The 17595-nt window shown below is 42.6% G+C and overlaps 1 protein-coding gene across 8 annotated transcripts in view; it reads left to right on the top strand.

Annotated features, from left to right (window-relative positions):
• PIP5K1C (phosphatidylinositol-4-phosphate 5-kinase type 1 gamma) overlaps positions 1-17595 on the top strand; it is a 106556-nt gene that overhangs the window by 24319 nt on the left and 64642 nt on the right. For all 8 annotated transcript variants that reach the window (XR_011558571.1, XM_070745695.1, XM_070745704.1 and 5 more), the window contains exons 2-6: positions 4814-4845; positions 12578-12670; positions 15434-15564; positions 16182-16299; positions 17146-17298. Coding sequence is in view for 7 of the 8 variants with exons in the window: in XM_070745695.1 (XP_070601796.1) it covers positions 4814-4845; positions 12578-12670; positions 15434-15564; positions 16182-16299; positions 17146-17298 (527 nt within the window). In the remaining variant the exon portion in view is untranslated. The remainder of the gene's footprint in view (positions 1-4813; positions 4846-12577; positions 12671-15433; positions 15565-16181; positions 16300-17145; positions 17299-17595) is intronic.

The raw sequence follows: 17595 nt of genomic DNA on the forward strand, positions 1-17595 counted from the left end.
ACTTAGATCAGGGATCCCCAACCTCCCTTCCCCCTCCGTGACCCACTACCAGTGAACAATGGGTGTTCTCCTGCCACTCACATGCCAACTTAGATCTTTTCTAGAATATTTTATCTCCAGCCTGGCCATTTAGATCTTTCATCATTGCTTGTTGCTGGCCATCCTCTTCAAGTAATGGCCAGCACAGGTAATTCTTCAACTTACAACTGTGGCCAACATTTTTAATTGCTTAAGTGAGAAAATTGAATGAGTTTGGCTCCGTTTTATGATCTTTCTTGACATGGTTGATAAGTGAATCAAGCCAGCTGTTCAGTTGGCAACACACTTGCTAAACGAATCTACCTTCCCCTTTTGCTTGTCAAAAGGTCACAAAAAGGGACCCAATATTCTGCAGCCATCATAAATAGGAGTCAGTGGCCAGGCGTTCTGAATTTTGATCCTGTGACCACGGGGATGCTGCAATGGTGGTAAGTGAAAAATGGTCACAATTCATTTTTTCCAGTGCTGTTGTAACTTTGAATGGTCATTAAATGAACTGTTGTAAGTCAAGGACTACCTGCAATACCCAAGCGCCATTCTTTTGCAGCCCCTGTTTTAAATCAGGGGTGTGCAACCTTGGCAACTTTACAACTTGTGGACTTCAACTTCTAGAATTCCTCAGCCAGCACATGCCGTAAAGTTCCTCAGCCAGCACAACACAAAGTTGCCAAGGTTGCAGACCCCTGATTTAAAGCCTCACCATCTGCTCTTCAGCTAAGAAGGATTCCAAGGTAAATGATAATGTGTAACAACAAATCTCAGCCTGTAAGCTTCCTATCCAGAATAACAAAAAAGAAGCAATTAGGATTGTGAAAGAGAAAAAAAGAAGCCAATTTTGCAAGCCCTAGTTTTAAATAATTTTTTTTAGAGGGATGAATTAAAAAAACAACAACTTTCTGCAGCTGCTGTTTTTCTGTGCAGTGGATGAAACCAGGTTGGTCATCTTGAACTAGATAGTTTAGTCTAGAGAGAGAAGACTGATAATTTCTCCAAATAATGAATTAAAAATGATTAGGGTGGTAGCTCGTTTAGTCTTGAGGCTGCACTTTGGTTTTATTTATTTATTTATTATTTGGATTTGTATGCCGCCCCTCTCCGAAGACTCGGGGCGACTCACAACAAGTGAAACAAATCATAATAATCCAATTAATTAAAAAATTTAAAGATTTAAAAAAACCCATATACTAACAGACACACACACAAGCATACCATGTATAAATTAAACGTGCCCAGGGGGAGATGTTTAATTTCCCCATGCCTGACGGCAAAGGTGGGTTTTAAGGAGTTTACGGAAGGCAGGAAGAGTAGGGGCAGTTCTAATCCCCGGGGGGAGTTGGTTCCAGAGAGCCGGTGTCGCCACAGAGAAGGCTCTTCCCCTGGGGCCCACCAACCGACATTTTTAGTTGACGGGACCCGGAGAAGGCCCACTCTGTCCTGCCTGGAGAGGAGTGGACCTGATAACCCAAAAATCTTGCTGGAGTGGGCAGAGATGAAAGCCTCTTCTCCTATTTGTGTAGTTTTGTTTTTTTTAAAGGGCAAATGGGTATCTTAAGCCTTGCAGAGGCTTAAAACAAACAGAAACAGGAAAAAACAAACATCTGTTTCTTCATTGGGAAAATCCATCTGCTTTTCCCCCCCCAAGGGGTGGTTCAGGGAATATCATGTAATCAGTGCCTTAAACATTCAAGCTTACCAATTTTGGCCCCTTGGCTGCCTCATCTTCCAAAATAAATAAATAAAATAAAACCCACTCATTCTGAGGTGCCCAAAATTGTATTTTAAAATGATACCATCCAGAATTTTGAAGTCTGATATATTGTAAACTTGTGTTTTGACGATATCACTTCAGAAGGTATTCCATGTAATCCTTGGCTTAACTATCTTTTGTGTAGTGACTATTCAAATTTAGAATGACACTGAAAAAAGTGATTTATGACTCGTCATTTGCATTTACGACCATCACAGCTTCCTCATGGTTACCTGAACAAAATTTGAGTAGTTGGCAAGAGCATCTATTTATGACATTTCCACTGACCTGGGGTTACATGATACATTTGCAGTCTTCTCTCAGCTGGCTTTTCACAAGTAAAATGGGAGAAGTCAAGATTCACTTAAGGACTACATCATTCAGTTGAGAACCATGTCAAAAAAAGGTTAGGAAACCAGGTGAAAAACAGCTTCCTTGCTTAGCAGTGGAAATTCTAATCCCAATTGTAGTCATAAATCAAGAACTATACCTGTATTGGGCAGAGAGGAATCACAAGTCTTAAGTTTCTTTTGTTTTGAAAACTAGGATTTGGGGATGTTGGTGTAATTGTTTCCTTTATTTTTATTATGGTGGTGTGAGCCTCGCAGAGTTACGGTACATAACATGGGTAATCATATAAGCATCTGACAAAAATAAATAAATGTTGAATGAAGGACAGATGAGCCTTCTTTTGGGACTGCCACTTTTCTGGGTGGAGAAATGAGTTTTGTTATTCAGAGTCCTTAGTTGGCCTTATTAACGTTCATAGGGAAATGTAGGTGGAACGATTGAGATGGAATTTGATTGCTTGAATGTGACAATTTGGCAATGGGTAGAAAGCTTCCCAAGTACTCTAGTTTATTTACTTTCAGGGATGATGTGGCTGTTCCAGAAAATATTGAATAGGAACATTTTTCCTATGCAGATGAATAGCATTCTGATTACCATATTCATCGCAGTATCTATAGCCTGTTCAAAGACATGGGCTATATTATAGAAACATAGAAGACTGACGGCAGAAAAAGACCTCATGGTCCATCTAGTCTGCCCTTATACTATTTCCTGTATTTTATCTTACAATGGATATATGGTTATCCCAGGCATGTTTAAATTCAGTTACTGTGGATTTACCAACCACGTCTGCTGGATGTTTGTTCCAAGGATCTACTACTCTTTCAGTGAAATACTGTAATATTTTCTCATGTTGCTTTTGATCTTTCCCCCAACTAACTTCAGATTGTGTCCCCTTGTTTTCGTGTTCACTTTCCTATTAAAAACACTTCCCTCCTGAACCTTTTAAGATATTTAAATGTTTCGATCATGCCCCCCCCTTTTCCTTCTGTCCTCCAGACTCTACAGATTGAGTTCATGAAGTCTTTCCTGATACGTTTTATGCTTAAGACCTTCCACCATTCTTGTAGCCTGTCTTTGGACCCGTTCAATTTTGTCAATATCTTTTTGTAGGCGAGGTCTCCAGAACTGAACACAGTACAAATGTGGTCTCACCAGCGCTCTATATAAGGGGATCACAATCTCCCTCTTCCTGCTTGTTATACCTTTAGCTATGTTATACCTCTAGCTTATTTGATGCAAGGGGGAGACAGCCATGTTTGAAACTTTTTTAAAAAAAGAACAACAAATTCTGTGAAGGAGCCCTTGGCGCTCTTGGTTGTTTTCTTGCAGATGTTTTATTACCCAAATTAGATAACATCAGTGCACTGATGATGTTACCTAATTTGGGTAATGTAACATATGCAAGAAAACAAGCAAGCTCAGAGAGCACCAGGGATCCCTCATTTCAAGCCTGAGCTACAAACATTCTCCTTTATTGGTAGCAAATTCTATCCAACTTCAAAATTGCCAAACTTTGCCTGGAGTGGAAAATTTTGGGAGGCCGATTTCTACTCCATAAAATTTTCCAGCCCACCCCTCTTCTTTTATTGAGAAGAAAACCCCATTATCTTTAATAGAGGCTGTTTATAAGCAGAAAACATGGTGTGCTTAATGTTTCACTGCTCACATAACTACTCTGGAAATATTCCGGCTTCAGAACAGCAGCTTGGGACCTAACTGTTCTGATCAGAATAGCGCTGGAACATTCCAGCAAGGTTGGAACAGTTAATTTCAAATTTGAATCTGCTATTTTGAATTTGAAACAGTTGAGAGTTGAAATATTTTGCATGTCCAGTTATAGGCATGCATAAAGCCTCACCTTTAGGAAGGTGGAGAGAAGGGAATAGATTAGATTAGATTAGATTTACAGTATTGGATTTATATGCCGCCCCTCTCCGCAAACTCGGGGCGGCTCACAACAATAGTAAAAACAGTACATAGTAACAAATCCAATGCCCACCAATCCAATTACAATTTTAAGTTAAGAAATTCATAAAACAATCCCAATATATATAAAAAACAGGCACACAGTCAATCAATCAAACGGCAAAACAACATGGGCAAGGGGGAGATGTTTTAGTTCCCCCATGCCTGACGGCAGAGGTGGGTTTTAAGGAGTTTACGAAAGGCAGGGAGGGTGGGGGCAATCCTAATCTCAGGGGAGCTGGTTCCAGAGGGCCAGAGCCACCACAGAGAAGGCTCTTCCCCTGGGTCCCGCCAGACGATATTGTTTAGTCGACGGGACCCGAAGAAGGCCGACCCTGTGGGACCTAACCGGTCGCTGGGATTCGTGCGGCAGAAGGCGGTCCCGAAGATATTCTGGTCCGGTGCCATGAAGGGCTTTATAGGTCATAACCAACACTTTGAATTGTGACCGGAAACTGATCGGCAACCAATGCAGACTAGTTAAATAGTTAAAAGGTGGAAAACCCTGATCATTTTGAGTGGAACAAAATGAATTTTTTTATGTGAACGTTTGATTGCAGATTTTGAAGTTTCCTGTCAGAAGGACAGAGGGAAGCCATGTTTCCTGTCAACATTCATCCCAGAGATTCTTCCTAGGTTAGGGATGGGATTGTAAAAACAGCCTGTTTTTGTGCTCACCTTTTCACCATGTTCTTCTTTTTTCCCCAGGGCTGGCTTTGAAGAAGACAGTTCTAACAGAGGTAAACATTTGCATTTACTGGCCTATTGTGTTTTCAGTTTTTATGTGTTCCAGGCACATTCTTAGCTGCTTTTGGAAATACGGATTTATATACTCTTTATATTCCACGAGGAACAGATCTAGTGACTAGAATAAAAGTTAACAGAAATAGACTACCGGTACTTCTCTGAATATACAGTAATAACCGTTTCTGTAGATAACCATATTTCTCTGGATCTTTAGGTTCCATAGATGGTTAGAGTAGTGCAGTTATATGCCCATGGGAAGGTTTTTTTTAAAATAAAGCAAGTGATTTCCAACAGTGCTTATTAATCAGTGTATTTAGTAAATATGCCATAGTATTTGAGCACAAGGTTATTTAGGCAAGTGACTTCCTCCGTAGGAGTGTCCTTGACTGATTGACTGACTGACTGACTGACTGAATGAATGAATGAATGAATGAATGAATATGTATGCATATATGTATGTATGTTGACTCTGTAAACCGTTTTGTGCTGTAAAACACCATGAAGCGGGATGTACGGTAAGTTTAAGTGCTGTTGATATACAATACATGTAGTCCTTGACTTACGACAGTTCATTTAGTCACTGTTCAAAGTTGCATCATCACTGGAAAAAGTGACTTATGGCTGTTTCTCCCACATGTGATCCTTGTAGCATCCTCATGATCGTGTGATTTACATTTGGATGCTTGACAACTGACTCACATTTATGACGGTTGCAGTGGCACAGAGTCACGTGATCCCTTTTTGAGATTTCAGTGAGGAAGCTATATTCCCTTAACTGTGTTACCAATTTAACATCTGCTGTGATTCCCTTAACATATGTTGTAAGGAAAGTCATAAAATGGGGCACAACTCACTCAACAAATTCTCTCATTTAACAACATAAATTTTGGGCTCACTTGTCGTTGTAAGTTAAGGATTACCTGCATTATATTACACTCTTTTATCACCCAGCTAGTTTTTATGACTAAAGTAGGATTAGAAACCACTGCCTCATGGTGATTGGCCTAAAGTCACCTAGCTGACTTTCATGGTTAAAGCAAGATTAGAACTAATTTTCTGTATCAGACCAAATTGGCTCTGAATAGCCCTTCCTTTGACTGCCATAACCACAAGACCAGCCCCTTATTCCAACCTTGACCGACATTGCTGCCCCAAAGGAGAAGGAAAGCATTTCGGTTTTGTTAAAGAGCCAGGTTTACTGACAACTACTACAAGGGGACAATGAGTTCAGTTCACATTGTAAGTCTTTGGTAAAGACACTTGGGCTGCCCATCATAATTCCTGCAGCATTTTACACATGCTTAAATAATAATTAATAATAATAATAATAATAATAATAATAATAATTTATTGGATTTGTATGCCGCCCCTCTCCGTAGACTCGGGGCGGCTAACAACAATGATAAAAACAACATGTGACAATCCAATAATATAACAACTAAAAACCCTTATTTATAAAACCAAACATACGCACAAACATACCATGCATAACTTGTAATGGCCTAGGGGGAAGGAATATCTCAACTCCCCCATGCCTGGCGGTATAAATGAGTCTTGAGTAGTTTACGAAAGACAAGGGAGGGTAGGGGCAGTTCTAATCTCTGGGGGGAGTTGGTTCCAGAGGGCCGGGGCCGGCACAGAGAAGGCTCTTCCCCTGGGGCCCGCCAAACGACATTGTTTAGTCGACGAGACCCGGAGAAGGCCAACTCTGTGGGACCTTATCGGTCACTGGGATTCGTGCGGTAGTAGGCGGTTGAATGAATGAATGAATGAATGAATGAAGTCATGATAGGGACAGATAAAAATGATAAATGAAACCTATTTCAGAAAAATTTGATTTAGTTCACGCAATCCACTTAGCATGCTGAACCTGGGGTCACTCATGTTACTTAGCAAACACAGGTATAGTTTGGGCCGAAATGATGAAGATTTTGTGCAAACCGCCTCATTTTGACTAAATTATCAAAGCATCATTAAAACAACCATGGCTTAAAGGCAATGACTCATCATTCCAGTTGAGAAATTTAACACAAGACTACTGAAAGAGCCGGAAAGGGGGGGGGGGGGGGAAGAAGTGTGTTTGTGTACAAGTGAATTATTCACAAATGCACGTTGTTAGTGCAGCAAAGAGGTTCAGTTCAACCCACAAGTGGCTTTGCTACACACTTCCACCTGGGATGCCTTGTTTTGCATACTTACCCTATGATGTCACCTCTGTGTATTTTAACATTATTTGTAACCTTGACATCAGACACAAAAGGGTGTGGAACTAAATACCCTTCTTTCATTACCTCACTTGCATGAGGAAAGGAAAATAGAGGCCAGGATCTGATGCAGCCTTATGGAATAATTTTCTCCTGGAATTAAGATTCCCTCCCTCCCTTACTCTTAACATTCCAAAAACTGTTTCGGATGGAAAACTTCATTTTAATTATGTTATTGTGTTCCATCTTTACCTCGTGTTGTAGTTTTCCCAGCTAACGTCCAACAAACATTACTGCTTTTTCAGAGCAGGTGTTTTGCAATAATTTCGTTGCAAGCAAGTATCTAGAAAAAACAACAACAATATTTTGTGTTATTTTAGTTTTAGTAATTCTCACTCTGTTTTACTTGGCTGCATGTTATAATTAGGTTGCTGTGTATTGACTTGACTTATTTGGTGATACAGGTAGTCCTCAACTTTACAACAGTTCCTTTAAGCAACAGTTCAGTGGTTGCTGGGAAAAAGTGACTTATGACAGTTTTTCACACTTAATGGCCATTGCAGCAGCTCAATAGACACGTGAGCAAAATTCAGACAATTGGCAACTGATTCAATTTACGATGTCTGCAGTGCCCGGGGATCATGTGAAAGCCACCCTTTGTGGCCTTCTGACAAGCAAAGTCAGTGGGTAAACCAGATTCACTTAACCACTGATGGGGTGGCGCAGCGGTTAGAAGGCAGTATTGCAGGCTAATTCTGCCAACTGCCAGCAGTTCAATCCTGCCCCATTCAAGGTTGACTCAGACCTCCATCCCTTGCAAGGTTGGTAAAATGAGGGCCCAGATTGATGGGGGCAATATGCTGACTCTGTTAACCACTTAGAACAGGGGCCTCCAATCTTAGCACCTTTAAGACTTGTGGACTTACTCACTCACTCACTCACTCACTCACTCACTCACTCACTCACTCACTCACTCATTCATTCTATTTTTATGCCGCCCTTCTCCTTAGACTCAGGGCGGCTTACAACATGTTAGCAATAGCACTTTTTAACAGAGCCAGCCTATTGCCCCCACAATCCGGGTCCTCATTTTACCCACCTCGGAAGGATGAAAAGCTGAGTCAACCTTGAGCCGGTGATGAGATTTGAACTGCTGACCTACAGATATATAGTCAGCTTCACTGGGCTGCAATACAGCACTCTACCTGCTGCACCACCCCGGCTCTTCTGGACTTCAACTCCCAGAATTCCTCAGCCACAAGTCTTAAAGGTGCCAAGCTTGGAGACCCCTGGCTTAGAGAGGGCAGTATATGTCTTGAGCACTATCGATATTGCTAGTGCTAGTTGTGTCAAGAAAAGTCGCAAAACGGGGCAAAACCCACTCCAGAAATGTCTCACTCAACAACATAAATCTTGGACCCAGCTGTGGTCATAGGCCGAGGACTACCTGTACACACATAGAATGTTAAAGGATAGAGAATAAATAAGTAAGTAAAGGGTGGACCAAGCGTTTGCAAGGGACGGCCTTGCGTTCAGATATCTGCCTGCCTGCAAAGAGCACAAGGACAGGCCTGGAGTCAGAATTGCTCAATTATACAAAGGGGTTTTCGTAAGCAGGGCTGCCTGCGACGCTGGCTGAGTTCCTAACTGCCTGGAGTCAGAGAGAGAAATGCGTATGCTGCCTCTTTTCACTTCAGTGCATAAGCAGTTCTATTATTTGCTGGATTTATCATTGTTCCGGGCTTGTCATCAGCAATAAGCTTTGACAACCAACCGAGCTATTTGCTGAGAACTGGATTTGGCAAAAGGTCAGGTGCCCTAGGATAGACCTGCAGGAAAATGACAGGGCTATGAACAGCTCTTCTGAAGAGGTAACAGGTGATAAATAGTGATTGGTGCCCTGGAAAGTTTTAACTTTTCACTCCCGTATGACAAAAGGGCAAAGGTTATAGAAGAGTTCTTGAGATGAAGACCAGAGACCAGAGACCGGGAATCTGTCACATTAGTGTCCCCAGACTAGGGAAATGTTTGATTTTCCAATACTCTGGGCAGGAGTAGTCATGTGTGAGCAGATGGAAGTTACTACCCACACGTGACTATTCCTGCCAAGTACCAAAACGGAACCTATCAGGTAGGCACTAAACGTTCATTTTGATAACAGAATTTGGAAGAATTATCTTAGCTTTCAAAAAGAAAACTTAATTTTCAAATTCAGAATAGAGCCAGAAGGGGTTTGTGGGGGTGTGCTAGCATGTGTGCACATGCCTATACCTCTTTCCTCCCCCACCATGCAGTGCAACCCCCCCCCCCTTTCTGAAGCCTAGTAGGTGAAAAAAAAACACGCCCAAATGGGCAAACCGGACATTTGGGAAAATACACTTCCGGTTTGCCCACTGTGCTATTTTTTTTTGCATTCTGGGGCTTCAGGAAGCTTCCCTGAACTTTCCAGAGTGCAAAAAATAGCACGACAGCAAATTGGAAGTGTGTTTTTCTGAGTTTCCGGTTTGTCTGTTGGGAGAATATTTTGCCTCCAGGGCTTCAGGGAAGGACAAAACGGAGGACCAAACGGCCTTTCCCATGGCCGAAAATCAGCTGGCTGGAACTGAAGCATGGCAAAGTCCCGTGTACCCTCCAATATATTATTATTATTTATTAGATTTGTATGCCGCCCCTCCGTAGACTCTGCATGCCACCTGTGGCACACGTGCCAAAGATTTGCCATCATGGCCCTATACTATTTCAGACAAAGGGCTGTCCAGTCTCGTCTTAAAAACCTCTGGTGACGAAGCACCCTCAACTTCTGGGAGGTGTGAACTCCCAATAAACAACCATTGGTTAGGCAACTGTGAATGGTGATAATGCTGAATGAATGGTAGTTATCATTTCTCCTTCAAATAGCAACTGTTGTAATATCTCTGGCCACATAATCAAAATTTGGGTGTTTGGCACCTGCCCATATTTACGATTGCAGTGTGCAACTTCACACGCCCTCCCCCATTTATGTCCCCCTCCTCTCTTGTCCCTTGGGTTGCCCAGCTCTCCTTACTTGTCCTACAGAGGCCTCAAGGGTGTTGCAGAGGCCTTGCAAAGGTTCAGAGGACCTTTGGGAACAGGAGAGGGGGCGGCAGGGGTAGGTAGTGGTGGCAGTATGCAGGGGAACCCAAAAGGGAGAGATGGGGGGGGGGGAATAGAGAGGTGGGAGGGACTTGAAGAGTTTGGGGTTAAGTAACAAAAGGGATGCCTGAAGCCTGTGCAAGGCTATTTCATTCCTTAATTTCCCAGCCATCCCCCAAAAGAAACCTTGATCCCAGCTACTTCTGAAGCAGGGCACACTAGATATGGCACTTGGGGCAAATTATGTTCTAATTTAGCAGCTTATAGGAACCCAGTCATCGTGATTTTTGAATCCATAACTGAAGAGTAAGGCTTTGTGGAGTTAGATTTAATAATCCATGATTTAGCCTAATATGAACCCCAGCCACAGATTGTTTCAATTGTTCTGCCATGTGAGTTCAACCAGATCATTGGGTTAGGGTTGGCTGAGAAATTCTGGGAGTTGAAACCCACGGGTCTTAAAGTTTAGAGACCCCCTGCTGTAGTCTTATTTCAGGAGAGTAAAATTAGAGCTTTCCTCTGGAGTAGTTTTCTTAAATCTGCTCTGCCTAACAAGGATGGCATCATTCTTGCTCTCTATGCTACTGGACACAAAAGCCTTCCGCCTGGTGAACCCCTAGGCCAGTGTTGGTGAACCTTTTCGGCACTGAGTGCCGAAACGGGAGCACCAGAAACCAGAAGAGCAGTATTTGATGTGCAGGTATGGGAGCACCGGTAACTGGAAGAGCACTTTCCCAGCATGCATGCATACGCCGGGAAGCTGAGCGTCCAGTTTTCTACTCTTCTGGTTTCTGGTGCTTCCGCGCACACAGAGATCAGCTGGCCGGCGCTCACGTACACGCCAGAACCCGGAAGAGCAACGGGCGATGGCTGGCGGGCTCGACGAGATGGCTGCGTTGACATTTCCGGCACGCATGCAATAGGTTTGCCACCACGGTCCTAGATCCACTTTGCTCTCATGGCTCTTTAGCAGATAATTATAGCAAGAAGTACTTCAGCATTATTTAGGAAGCAGCAGCACTACTATAGAAAGTGCTGAGGCAGCCTTTCCTAGCCAAGCCATTTCTTATTTCCCCACTTGGAGTGTGGCTGCTTTATTAAACGATTGATTAAACGGCTTTTAAAGATTGCCAGCTGCTTTAAGACTATTATAAGGCCGGGCTGCTGGATGCAGAGTTTGGAAATCAAACTGAACTGAAGCATCCAGCATTTTCCTTTTGCCGGAGGTCACCGAGGAGCGTTAGGCTTTTTGCTAAGAGAGAGAACTGGCTGGTTGGAACCTCAGGCTTCCTACTCTCATGGGAACATGGTTTATAAGTCTTGCCTGCCATGGAGAAGGAGAACCAGCATATTTTTATTTTATTTATTTTTATTTATTGGATTTGTATGCCGCCCCTCTCCGTAGACTCGGGGCGGCTAACAACAATGACAAAAAAACAACATGTAACAATCCAATTAATAAAACAACTAAAAACCCTTATTATGAAACCAAACATACACACAAACATACCATGAATAACTTGTAATGGCCATGGGGGAAGGAATATCTTAACTCCTTAATATCCTGAAAATGCTTTTTCTAGAGGCAATTGGACTTTCTAGTTTTTATTTTGAAGACGTTTCGCTTCTCGTCCAAGAAGCTTCTTCAGCTCTGACTGGATGGTGGGGAATGGAAAGATTTGTATTCCTTGCAGACAGCTGGTCATTTGCCCTGGGACTCTCTAAAAGGATGCAAATGACCAGCTGTCTGCAAGGAATATAAATCTTTCCATTCCCCACCATCCAGTCAGAGCTGAAGAAGCTTCTTGGATGAAAAGCGAAACATCTTTCAAGGAAACCCAAAACAAAGTCCAGTTGCCTTTTGAAAAAAAGCACCTCGGGGACAACCATGACTTGGATCACTGAGAACCTCCATAGAGAACCAGGGTAAATTTTTCTTTTTAAATAAATGAAGCTAATCAGGAGATTTAGGGTCGTCGGAATTGGTCCTCACACAACACACATCAACTTCTGGACTTTGTAACTAGGAGAGGTGGTCACTATCTTAGATGGCGTAAAGCAGGGATCTTCAACCTTGGCAACTTTAAGACTTGTGGACTTCGTCTCCCAATTCTGGGAGTTGAAGTCCACCCATCTTAAAGTTGCCAAGGTTGGAGACCCCCGGCGTAAAGGACAGGTGTAAAGTTTTCTCCATGTTGCAGCAGTGCAGAGGAACAATGGTGGCTTGGTCTTTGACTCCTGTTTGTAAACCCTGAAAGGGATCAGCTTGGCTCCTGTGAGAAACAAGATCTTGGAGCTAAGATGAAACTTGGCCTAATCTAACAGAGCTTCTCAACATTCCTTCTGTACCAACAATTAATCTTCTGCGCTTTTTCTCTGCTTGCTTTGATCTTCCTTCCTTCTCCAGCCACCATCGCTGACAGGGCAACCGGGAGCCAGCCAGGGGAAAAAGATAGGCCACCGAGGAGTTGACGCATCAGGGGAAACGACGTACAAGAAGGTCTGATTTCCTGGAGGGTGGATATTCTGTTGGGGAAATAAGAAGAAAAGAAAAAGAAAATTTGAACTGATTCAGGCTTTAGCCCAAAATTAACTATCCCTGCTTCTGGAGAATCGTGGTATAAGGAGAGCTGTGTGACTAAGCCCAAGACTACTTTCCTAAAGTCTTTAAAATCCCCTCTGACTAAGTTGGAGTCAAGAGACATGGAAATTGAAGGAAAAGCCTTAGAATAGAACTAAAACCTGGCCCTCCCTTTTTCTAGTACAACAACTTCATCTCATACACACAGGTGAAACTTGAAAAATTAGAATATTGTGCAAAAAGTTCATTTATTTCAGTAACAGAACTTTAAAAGGTGAAACGTAATATTTATTTATTTATTTATTTATTTATTTATTTATTTATTTATTTATTTATTTATTTATTTATTTATTTATTTATTGGATTTGTGTATGCTGCCCCTTGGGGCGGCACACAACATATCAAAAACAATAGAGCCATATTCATATCTAAAAATCCAATTAATATAGCAGAAAAACTTTAAAAAACACTAATAAAATTTAAAATCATTCATTACCATTCACACAGCAAAGCATACTACACTCGTCGGCAGGGGGCCAGGATCTAATGGACCCAAGCCTGGCAGCAAAAATAAGTCTTTAAGCTTTTACGGAAGGTGAGGAGGGTGGGGGCAGTACGAATCTCTGGGGGGAGCTGATTCCAGAGGGCCGGGGCCCCCACAGAGAAGGCTCTTCCCCTAGGTCCCTCCAAACGACATTGTCTAGTTGACGGGACCTGGAGAAGGCCGACTCTGTGGGACCTAACCAGTCGCTGGGACTCATGTGGCAGAAGGCAGTCCAGAGGTAATCTGGCCCGATGCCATATAGGATTTTATGTCATAACCAACACTTTGAATTGTGCCCGGAAACTAATCGGCAGCCAGTGTAGTCCACGGAGTGATGGAGAAATATGGGTATGCCTTGGAAGGCCCACAACCACTCGCGCAGCTGCGTTTTGGACAATTTGAAGTTTCCAAACACTCTTCAAAGGTAGAGTGAAAAGTATAAGCATGCATATATACTCAGTACTTGGTTTGGGTCCCTTTTGCAGCAATTACTGCCTCAATGCAGCGTGGCATGGAAGCTATCAGTGCCACGGGCTGATAGCTTCCATGCCACGCCGCATTGAGACAGTAATTGTTGCAAAAGGGACCCAAACCAAGTACTGAGTACATATGCATGCTTATACTTTTCAGAAGTCTGCTATTGTTTATGTACAATCCTTGTTTTATTGATCACATGTAATATTCTAATTTTCTGACATGGAGGATTTGGGGTTTTCATGAGCTGTACACTGTAATCATCACAATTACAACAAATCATGGCTTGAACTATCTTGCCTTGCCTGCAATGAGTTTCCCCCATATATTATGTTTCACCTTTTAAGTTTCATTACTGAAATAAACGAACTTTTGCACGATGTTCTAATTTTTTGAATTTCTGTTACGAAGCTGTTATGAAGTGCTGCTCCTACCCAGTGAAAATTGCTGATATGTATGTTAATTTGTCCCAAAGGTGCTTTTACCAAAAGGCAACTGGACTTTCTTGGCTTTTTCTTTGAAAATGTTTTGCTTCTCAGTCAAGCAAAATAGAGCTGGAGGAGACCTTGGAGGTCTTCTCGTCCAATCTCCTGCTCAAGCAGGAGAACCTATATCATTTCAGACGGGCAGCTGTCCAATCTCTTCTTACTGACTTCCAGTGATGAAGCACCCACAATTTATGAAGACAAGTTGCTCCATTGGTTAATTGTCCTCACTGTTAGAAATTTTCTCCTTAACTCCAAGTTGCTTCTCTCCTCGATCAGTTTCCATCCATTGCTTCTTGTCTTGCCTTCTGGTGCTTTGGAAAATTTAAGTTGACCCCCCTCTTCTTTGTAGTCTAGAGAAAAGAAGGACCCACTAGTCCTTCTTTTCTCTAGACTAGCCATACTCAATTTCTGCAGCTGTTCTTCATATGTTTTTGTCTCCAGGCCCTTAATCATCTTAGTTGCTCTTTTCTGCACTTTTTCCCAAAGCTTCAAGATCTTTGTATGTGATGAAAACTGGATTCAGTATTCCAGGTGTTGGTCTTACTATTATAGAGCGGTACTAATAGTTCATGTGATTTTGATTCTATGCCACTGTTTATGCAACCAAGGATAGCATTAGTTTTTTAGGCTGCTGCCGCACACTGCTGGCTCACAACTAAATAATCGTTCACTAGGACTCCAAGGTCCCTCTCACAGTTACTGTTTTTGAAGCAGGGTTCGCCTAATCTGTATTTGTACCTTTGGTTATTTTTTTGTCTAAGTGTAAAACCTTGCTTTTCTCTACATTAAATTTCATTTTGTTGGATAGGTCACATTATTCAGTTTATCAAGATCCATTTGGATACCGAGTTTGCCTTCTGGGGTGTTGACTATTCCTGCCAGTCTTAGTGCCATCTACAAATTTGAGGAGTCCCCGTTCTATTCCCTCAGCTAAGTCATTTGTGAAGATATTGAAAGAGTGCTTCTCATCCAAGAAGCTTCATCAGTTCTAACTTTAGTTAGAACTAAATAAGTTATTGGATGAGAACATTTTCAAAGGAAAAAAAGAAGGCAGTCCAGTTGCCTTTTGGAAAAAGCACCTTTGAGACAATCATGACCTGGATGAATGAAGAATCTCTATAGACATCTTAAGTTAAGTTTTACTCAACTCAACCTATTCTTTGTTGGTTGCTATAGACCACGTCAACCACGCTGAAGGGGGCAATCCAGCTGGGGATTGGCTATACGGTGGGAAACCTGAGCTCCAAGCCTGAGAGGGATGTTTTGATGCAAGATTTCTACGTAGTGGAGAGCATTTTCTTTCCCAGGTAATTTCCTGCTACGGGAAGGGAGACTGGGCTACGTGAAGTTGGCCAAGAGAAAGTTCATTTTACTTATTTATTTATTAAATGTATTTGCCACCTATCTCCCCACCAAACTGGCTAGTTGAGGAATTCTGGGAGTTGAAATCCATATATCTTAAAAGTTGACAAGCTTGGGGACCCTGCACTTACTACCTCCAACATGGAACACTTCCATTGGGACCCCAGCCCAATTTGGCAGAACCAATTTTTAAGGCCCTTCCAGAAGGCTAAGTGGGTGGGAACGGATCCACCCTCAGGGGGCATGATGTTCTAAAGGGCAGGAATCTCAGCAAAAAAGGTTCTTTATCTGGACCTTGCTAGTCAGAGTTCCTTGACAGATGGGTCCACAGCATATCCCTTCTATTGGTGCAAGTGGGGCAGTCCAATAACACAGGGGGGGAGAAACAATTCCTTAGGTAAGCTCGAGTTATACCCCCCCCCAAACAAATAGCCAAAATGGAAGATCTTTATCCTACCAGTGGTAAAATTGATGGACTTCATTATCAATTGTAGGAAAAGGGGAAATGAAAGAGTGTGTCTTGTTCAATGCGAACATCTGTTTCTGTCTTTCCCAAATTTAGCGAAGGCAGTAATCTCACTCCAGCGCACCATTATCCCGACTTCAGGTTCAAAACATACGCACCGGTCGCTTTCCGCTATTTCCGAGAGCTTTTTGGCATTCGTCCGGATGATTATTTGGTAAGATCTGCTCACCTTTCTCATCCTTTGGAAATTAAAAAAAAGCACAGGTAATCCTCAACTTGCAACCACAGCTGAGTCCAACATTTCTGTTCGTAAGCGAGTTGCACTCCATTTTATAACATTTTTGCTGCAGTTGTTAAGTGAATCATGCGGTCTTTAAGTGAATCTGGCTTCCCCCATTGACTTTGCTGATCATAAACCAGTTGGGAAGGTTATAAATCATGATCACATGACTGCAAGTTAGTGTAACTGTCATAAATACTTGTCAGTTGTCTAGCACTTAACATTTTGATCGTGTGGGGATGCTGAAACAGCTGTAAATGTGAAAATCGGTCCTAAGTCACTTTTTTTCCACTGCAGTTGCAACTTTGAACTAAACAAATGGTTGTAAGTTGAGGACTACCTGAATTTAGATTAGGAAGGTGCATTGCCCAGTAACCTATGGCAGAGTTCCCCAAACTTTCTAGGTTGGCTTGTGGGTGGGCAGAGGGAAAGGGATAGGGGATGATTTTGAGGGAGGGGCAGGCACATGTGTGTGAGCGCCTGCAATGTTTGTGGCGATGCTCACACGAGTGGGGTCACAAGTACCAGCAACAAGGCTTGCGCAAGTGGGGCCACGGATCCCCTGATGACACTTGCAGGACTGGGGCCATGCACAGGATGGCCATTCACACAGCCTAGTGGTGATTAAGCCACAGCCTGGTAGTGGGCTGTGGCCCACAAGTTGGGGGACCCCTGGCCTATGAAATGCATGAATCAGAGCTTTCAGCTGGGATGGGCACATGGGGAGAAGCCTACTGACTTTGTTTCCCACATGCTACTGAATTCTTCTTGCTTCCTCAGTATTCCTTGTGCAACGAGCCGCTGATCGAGCTCTCCAATCCTGGGGCCAGTGGCTCCCTCTTCTATGTCACCAGCGACGATGAATTCATCATCAAGACTGTGATGCACAAAGAGGCAGAATTCCTCCAGAAACTTCTGCCGGGTTATTATATGGTGTGTATCTAACCCTGTCCCTTGTTGGCTTTTAAGAGCGTGGAAAATGTATCTACATGAAAAGGAGGAACAGACAAAGCGTACCAATGTATACAACTGCTGTTTTCCCCATTAGGCCCCGTGGAAGCAGATAAACCCAGTTTTCCAGAGTGTAATCCCAAACCAGAGAAAGCTCAGAAGAATAAACATCGAGAAAACCCCTAGATCAGATTATGAATTGGTCTGGGCCAGAATGTGAATTGAATGTTCTAGGATGTTCTGGTCCTGGAGTTGTATGAACAAGCAGCAAACACATGC

Source organism: Erythrolamprus reginae, chromosome 1 (genome assembly GCF_031021105.1).
Source record: "Erythrolamprus reginae isolate rEryReg1 chromosome 1, rEryReg1.hap1, whole genome shotgun sequence".
Lineage (NCBI taxonomy): Eukaryota > Metazoa > Chordata > Lepidosauria > Squamata > Dipsadidae > Erythrolamprus > Erythrolamprus reginae.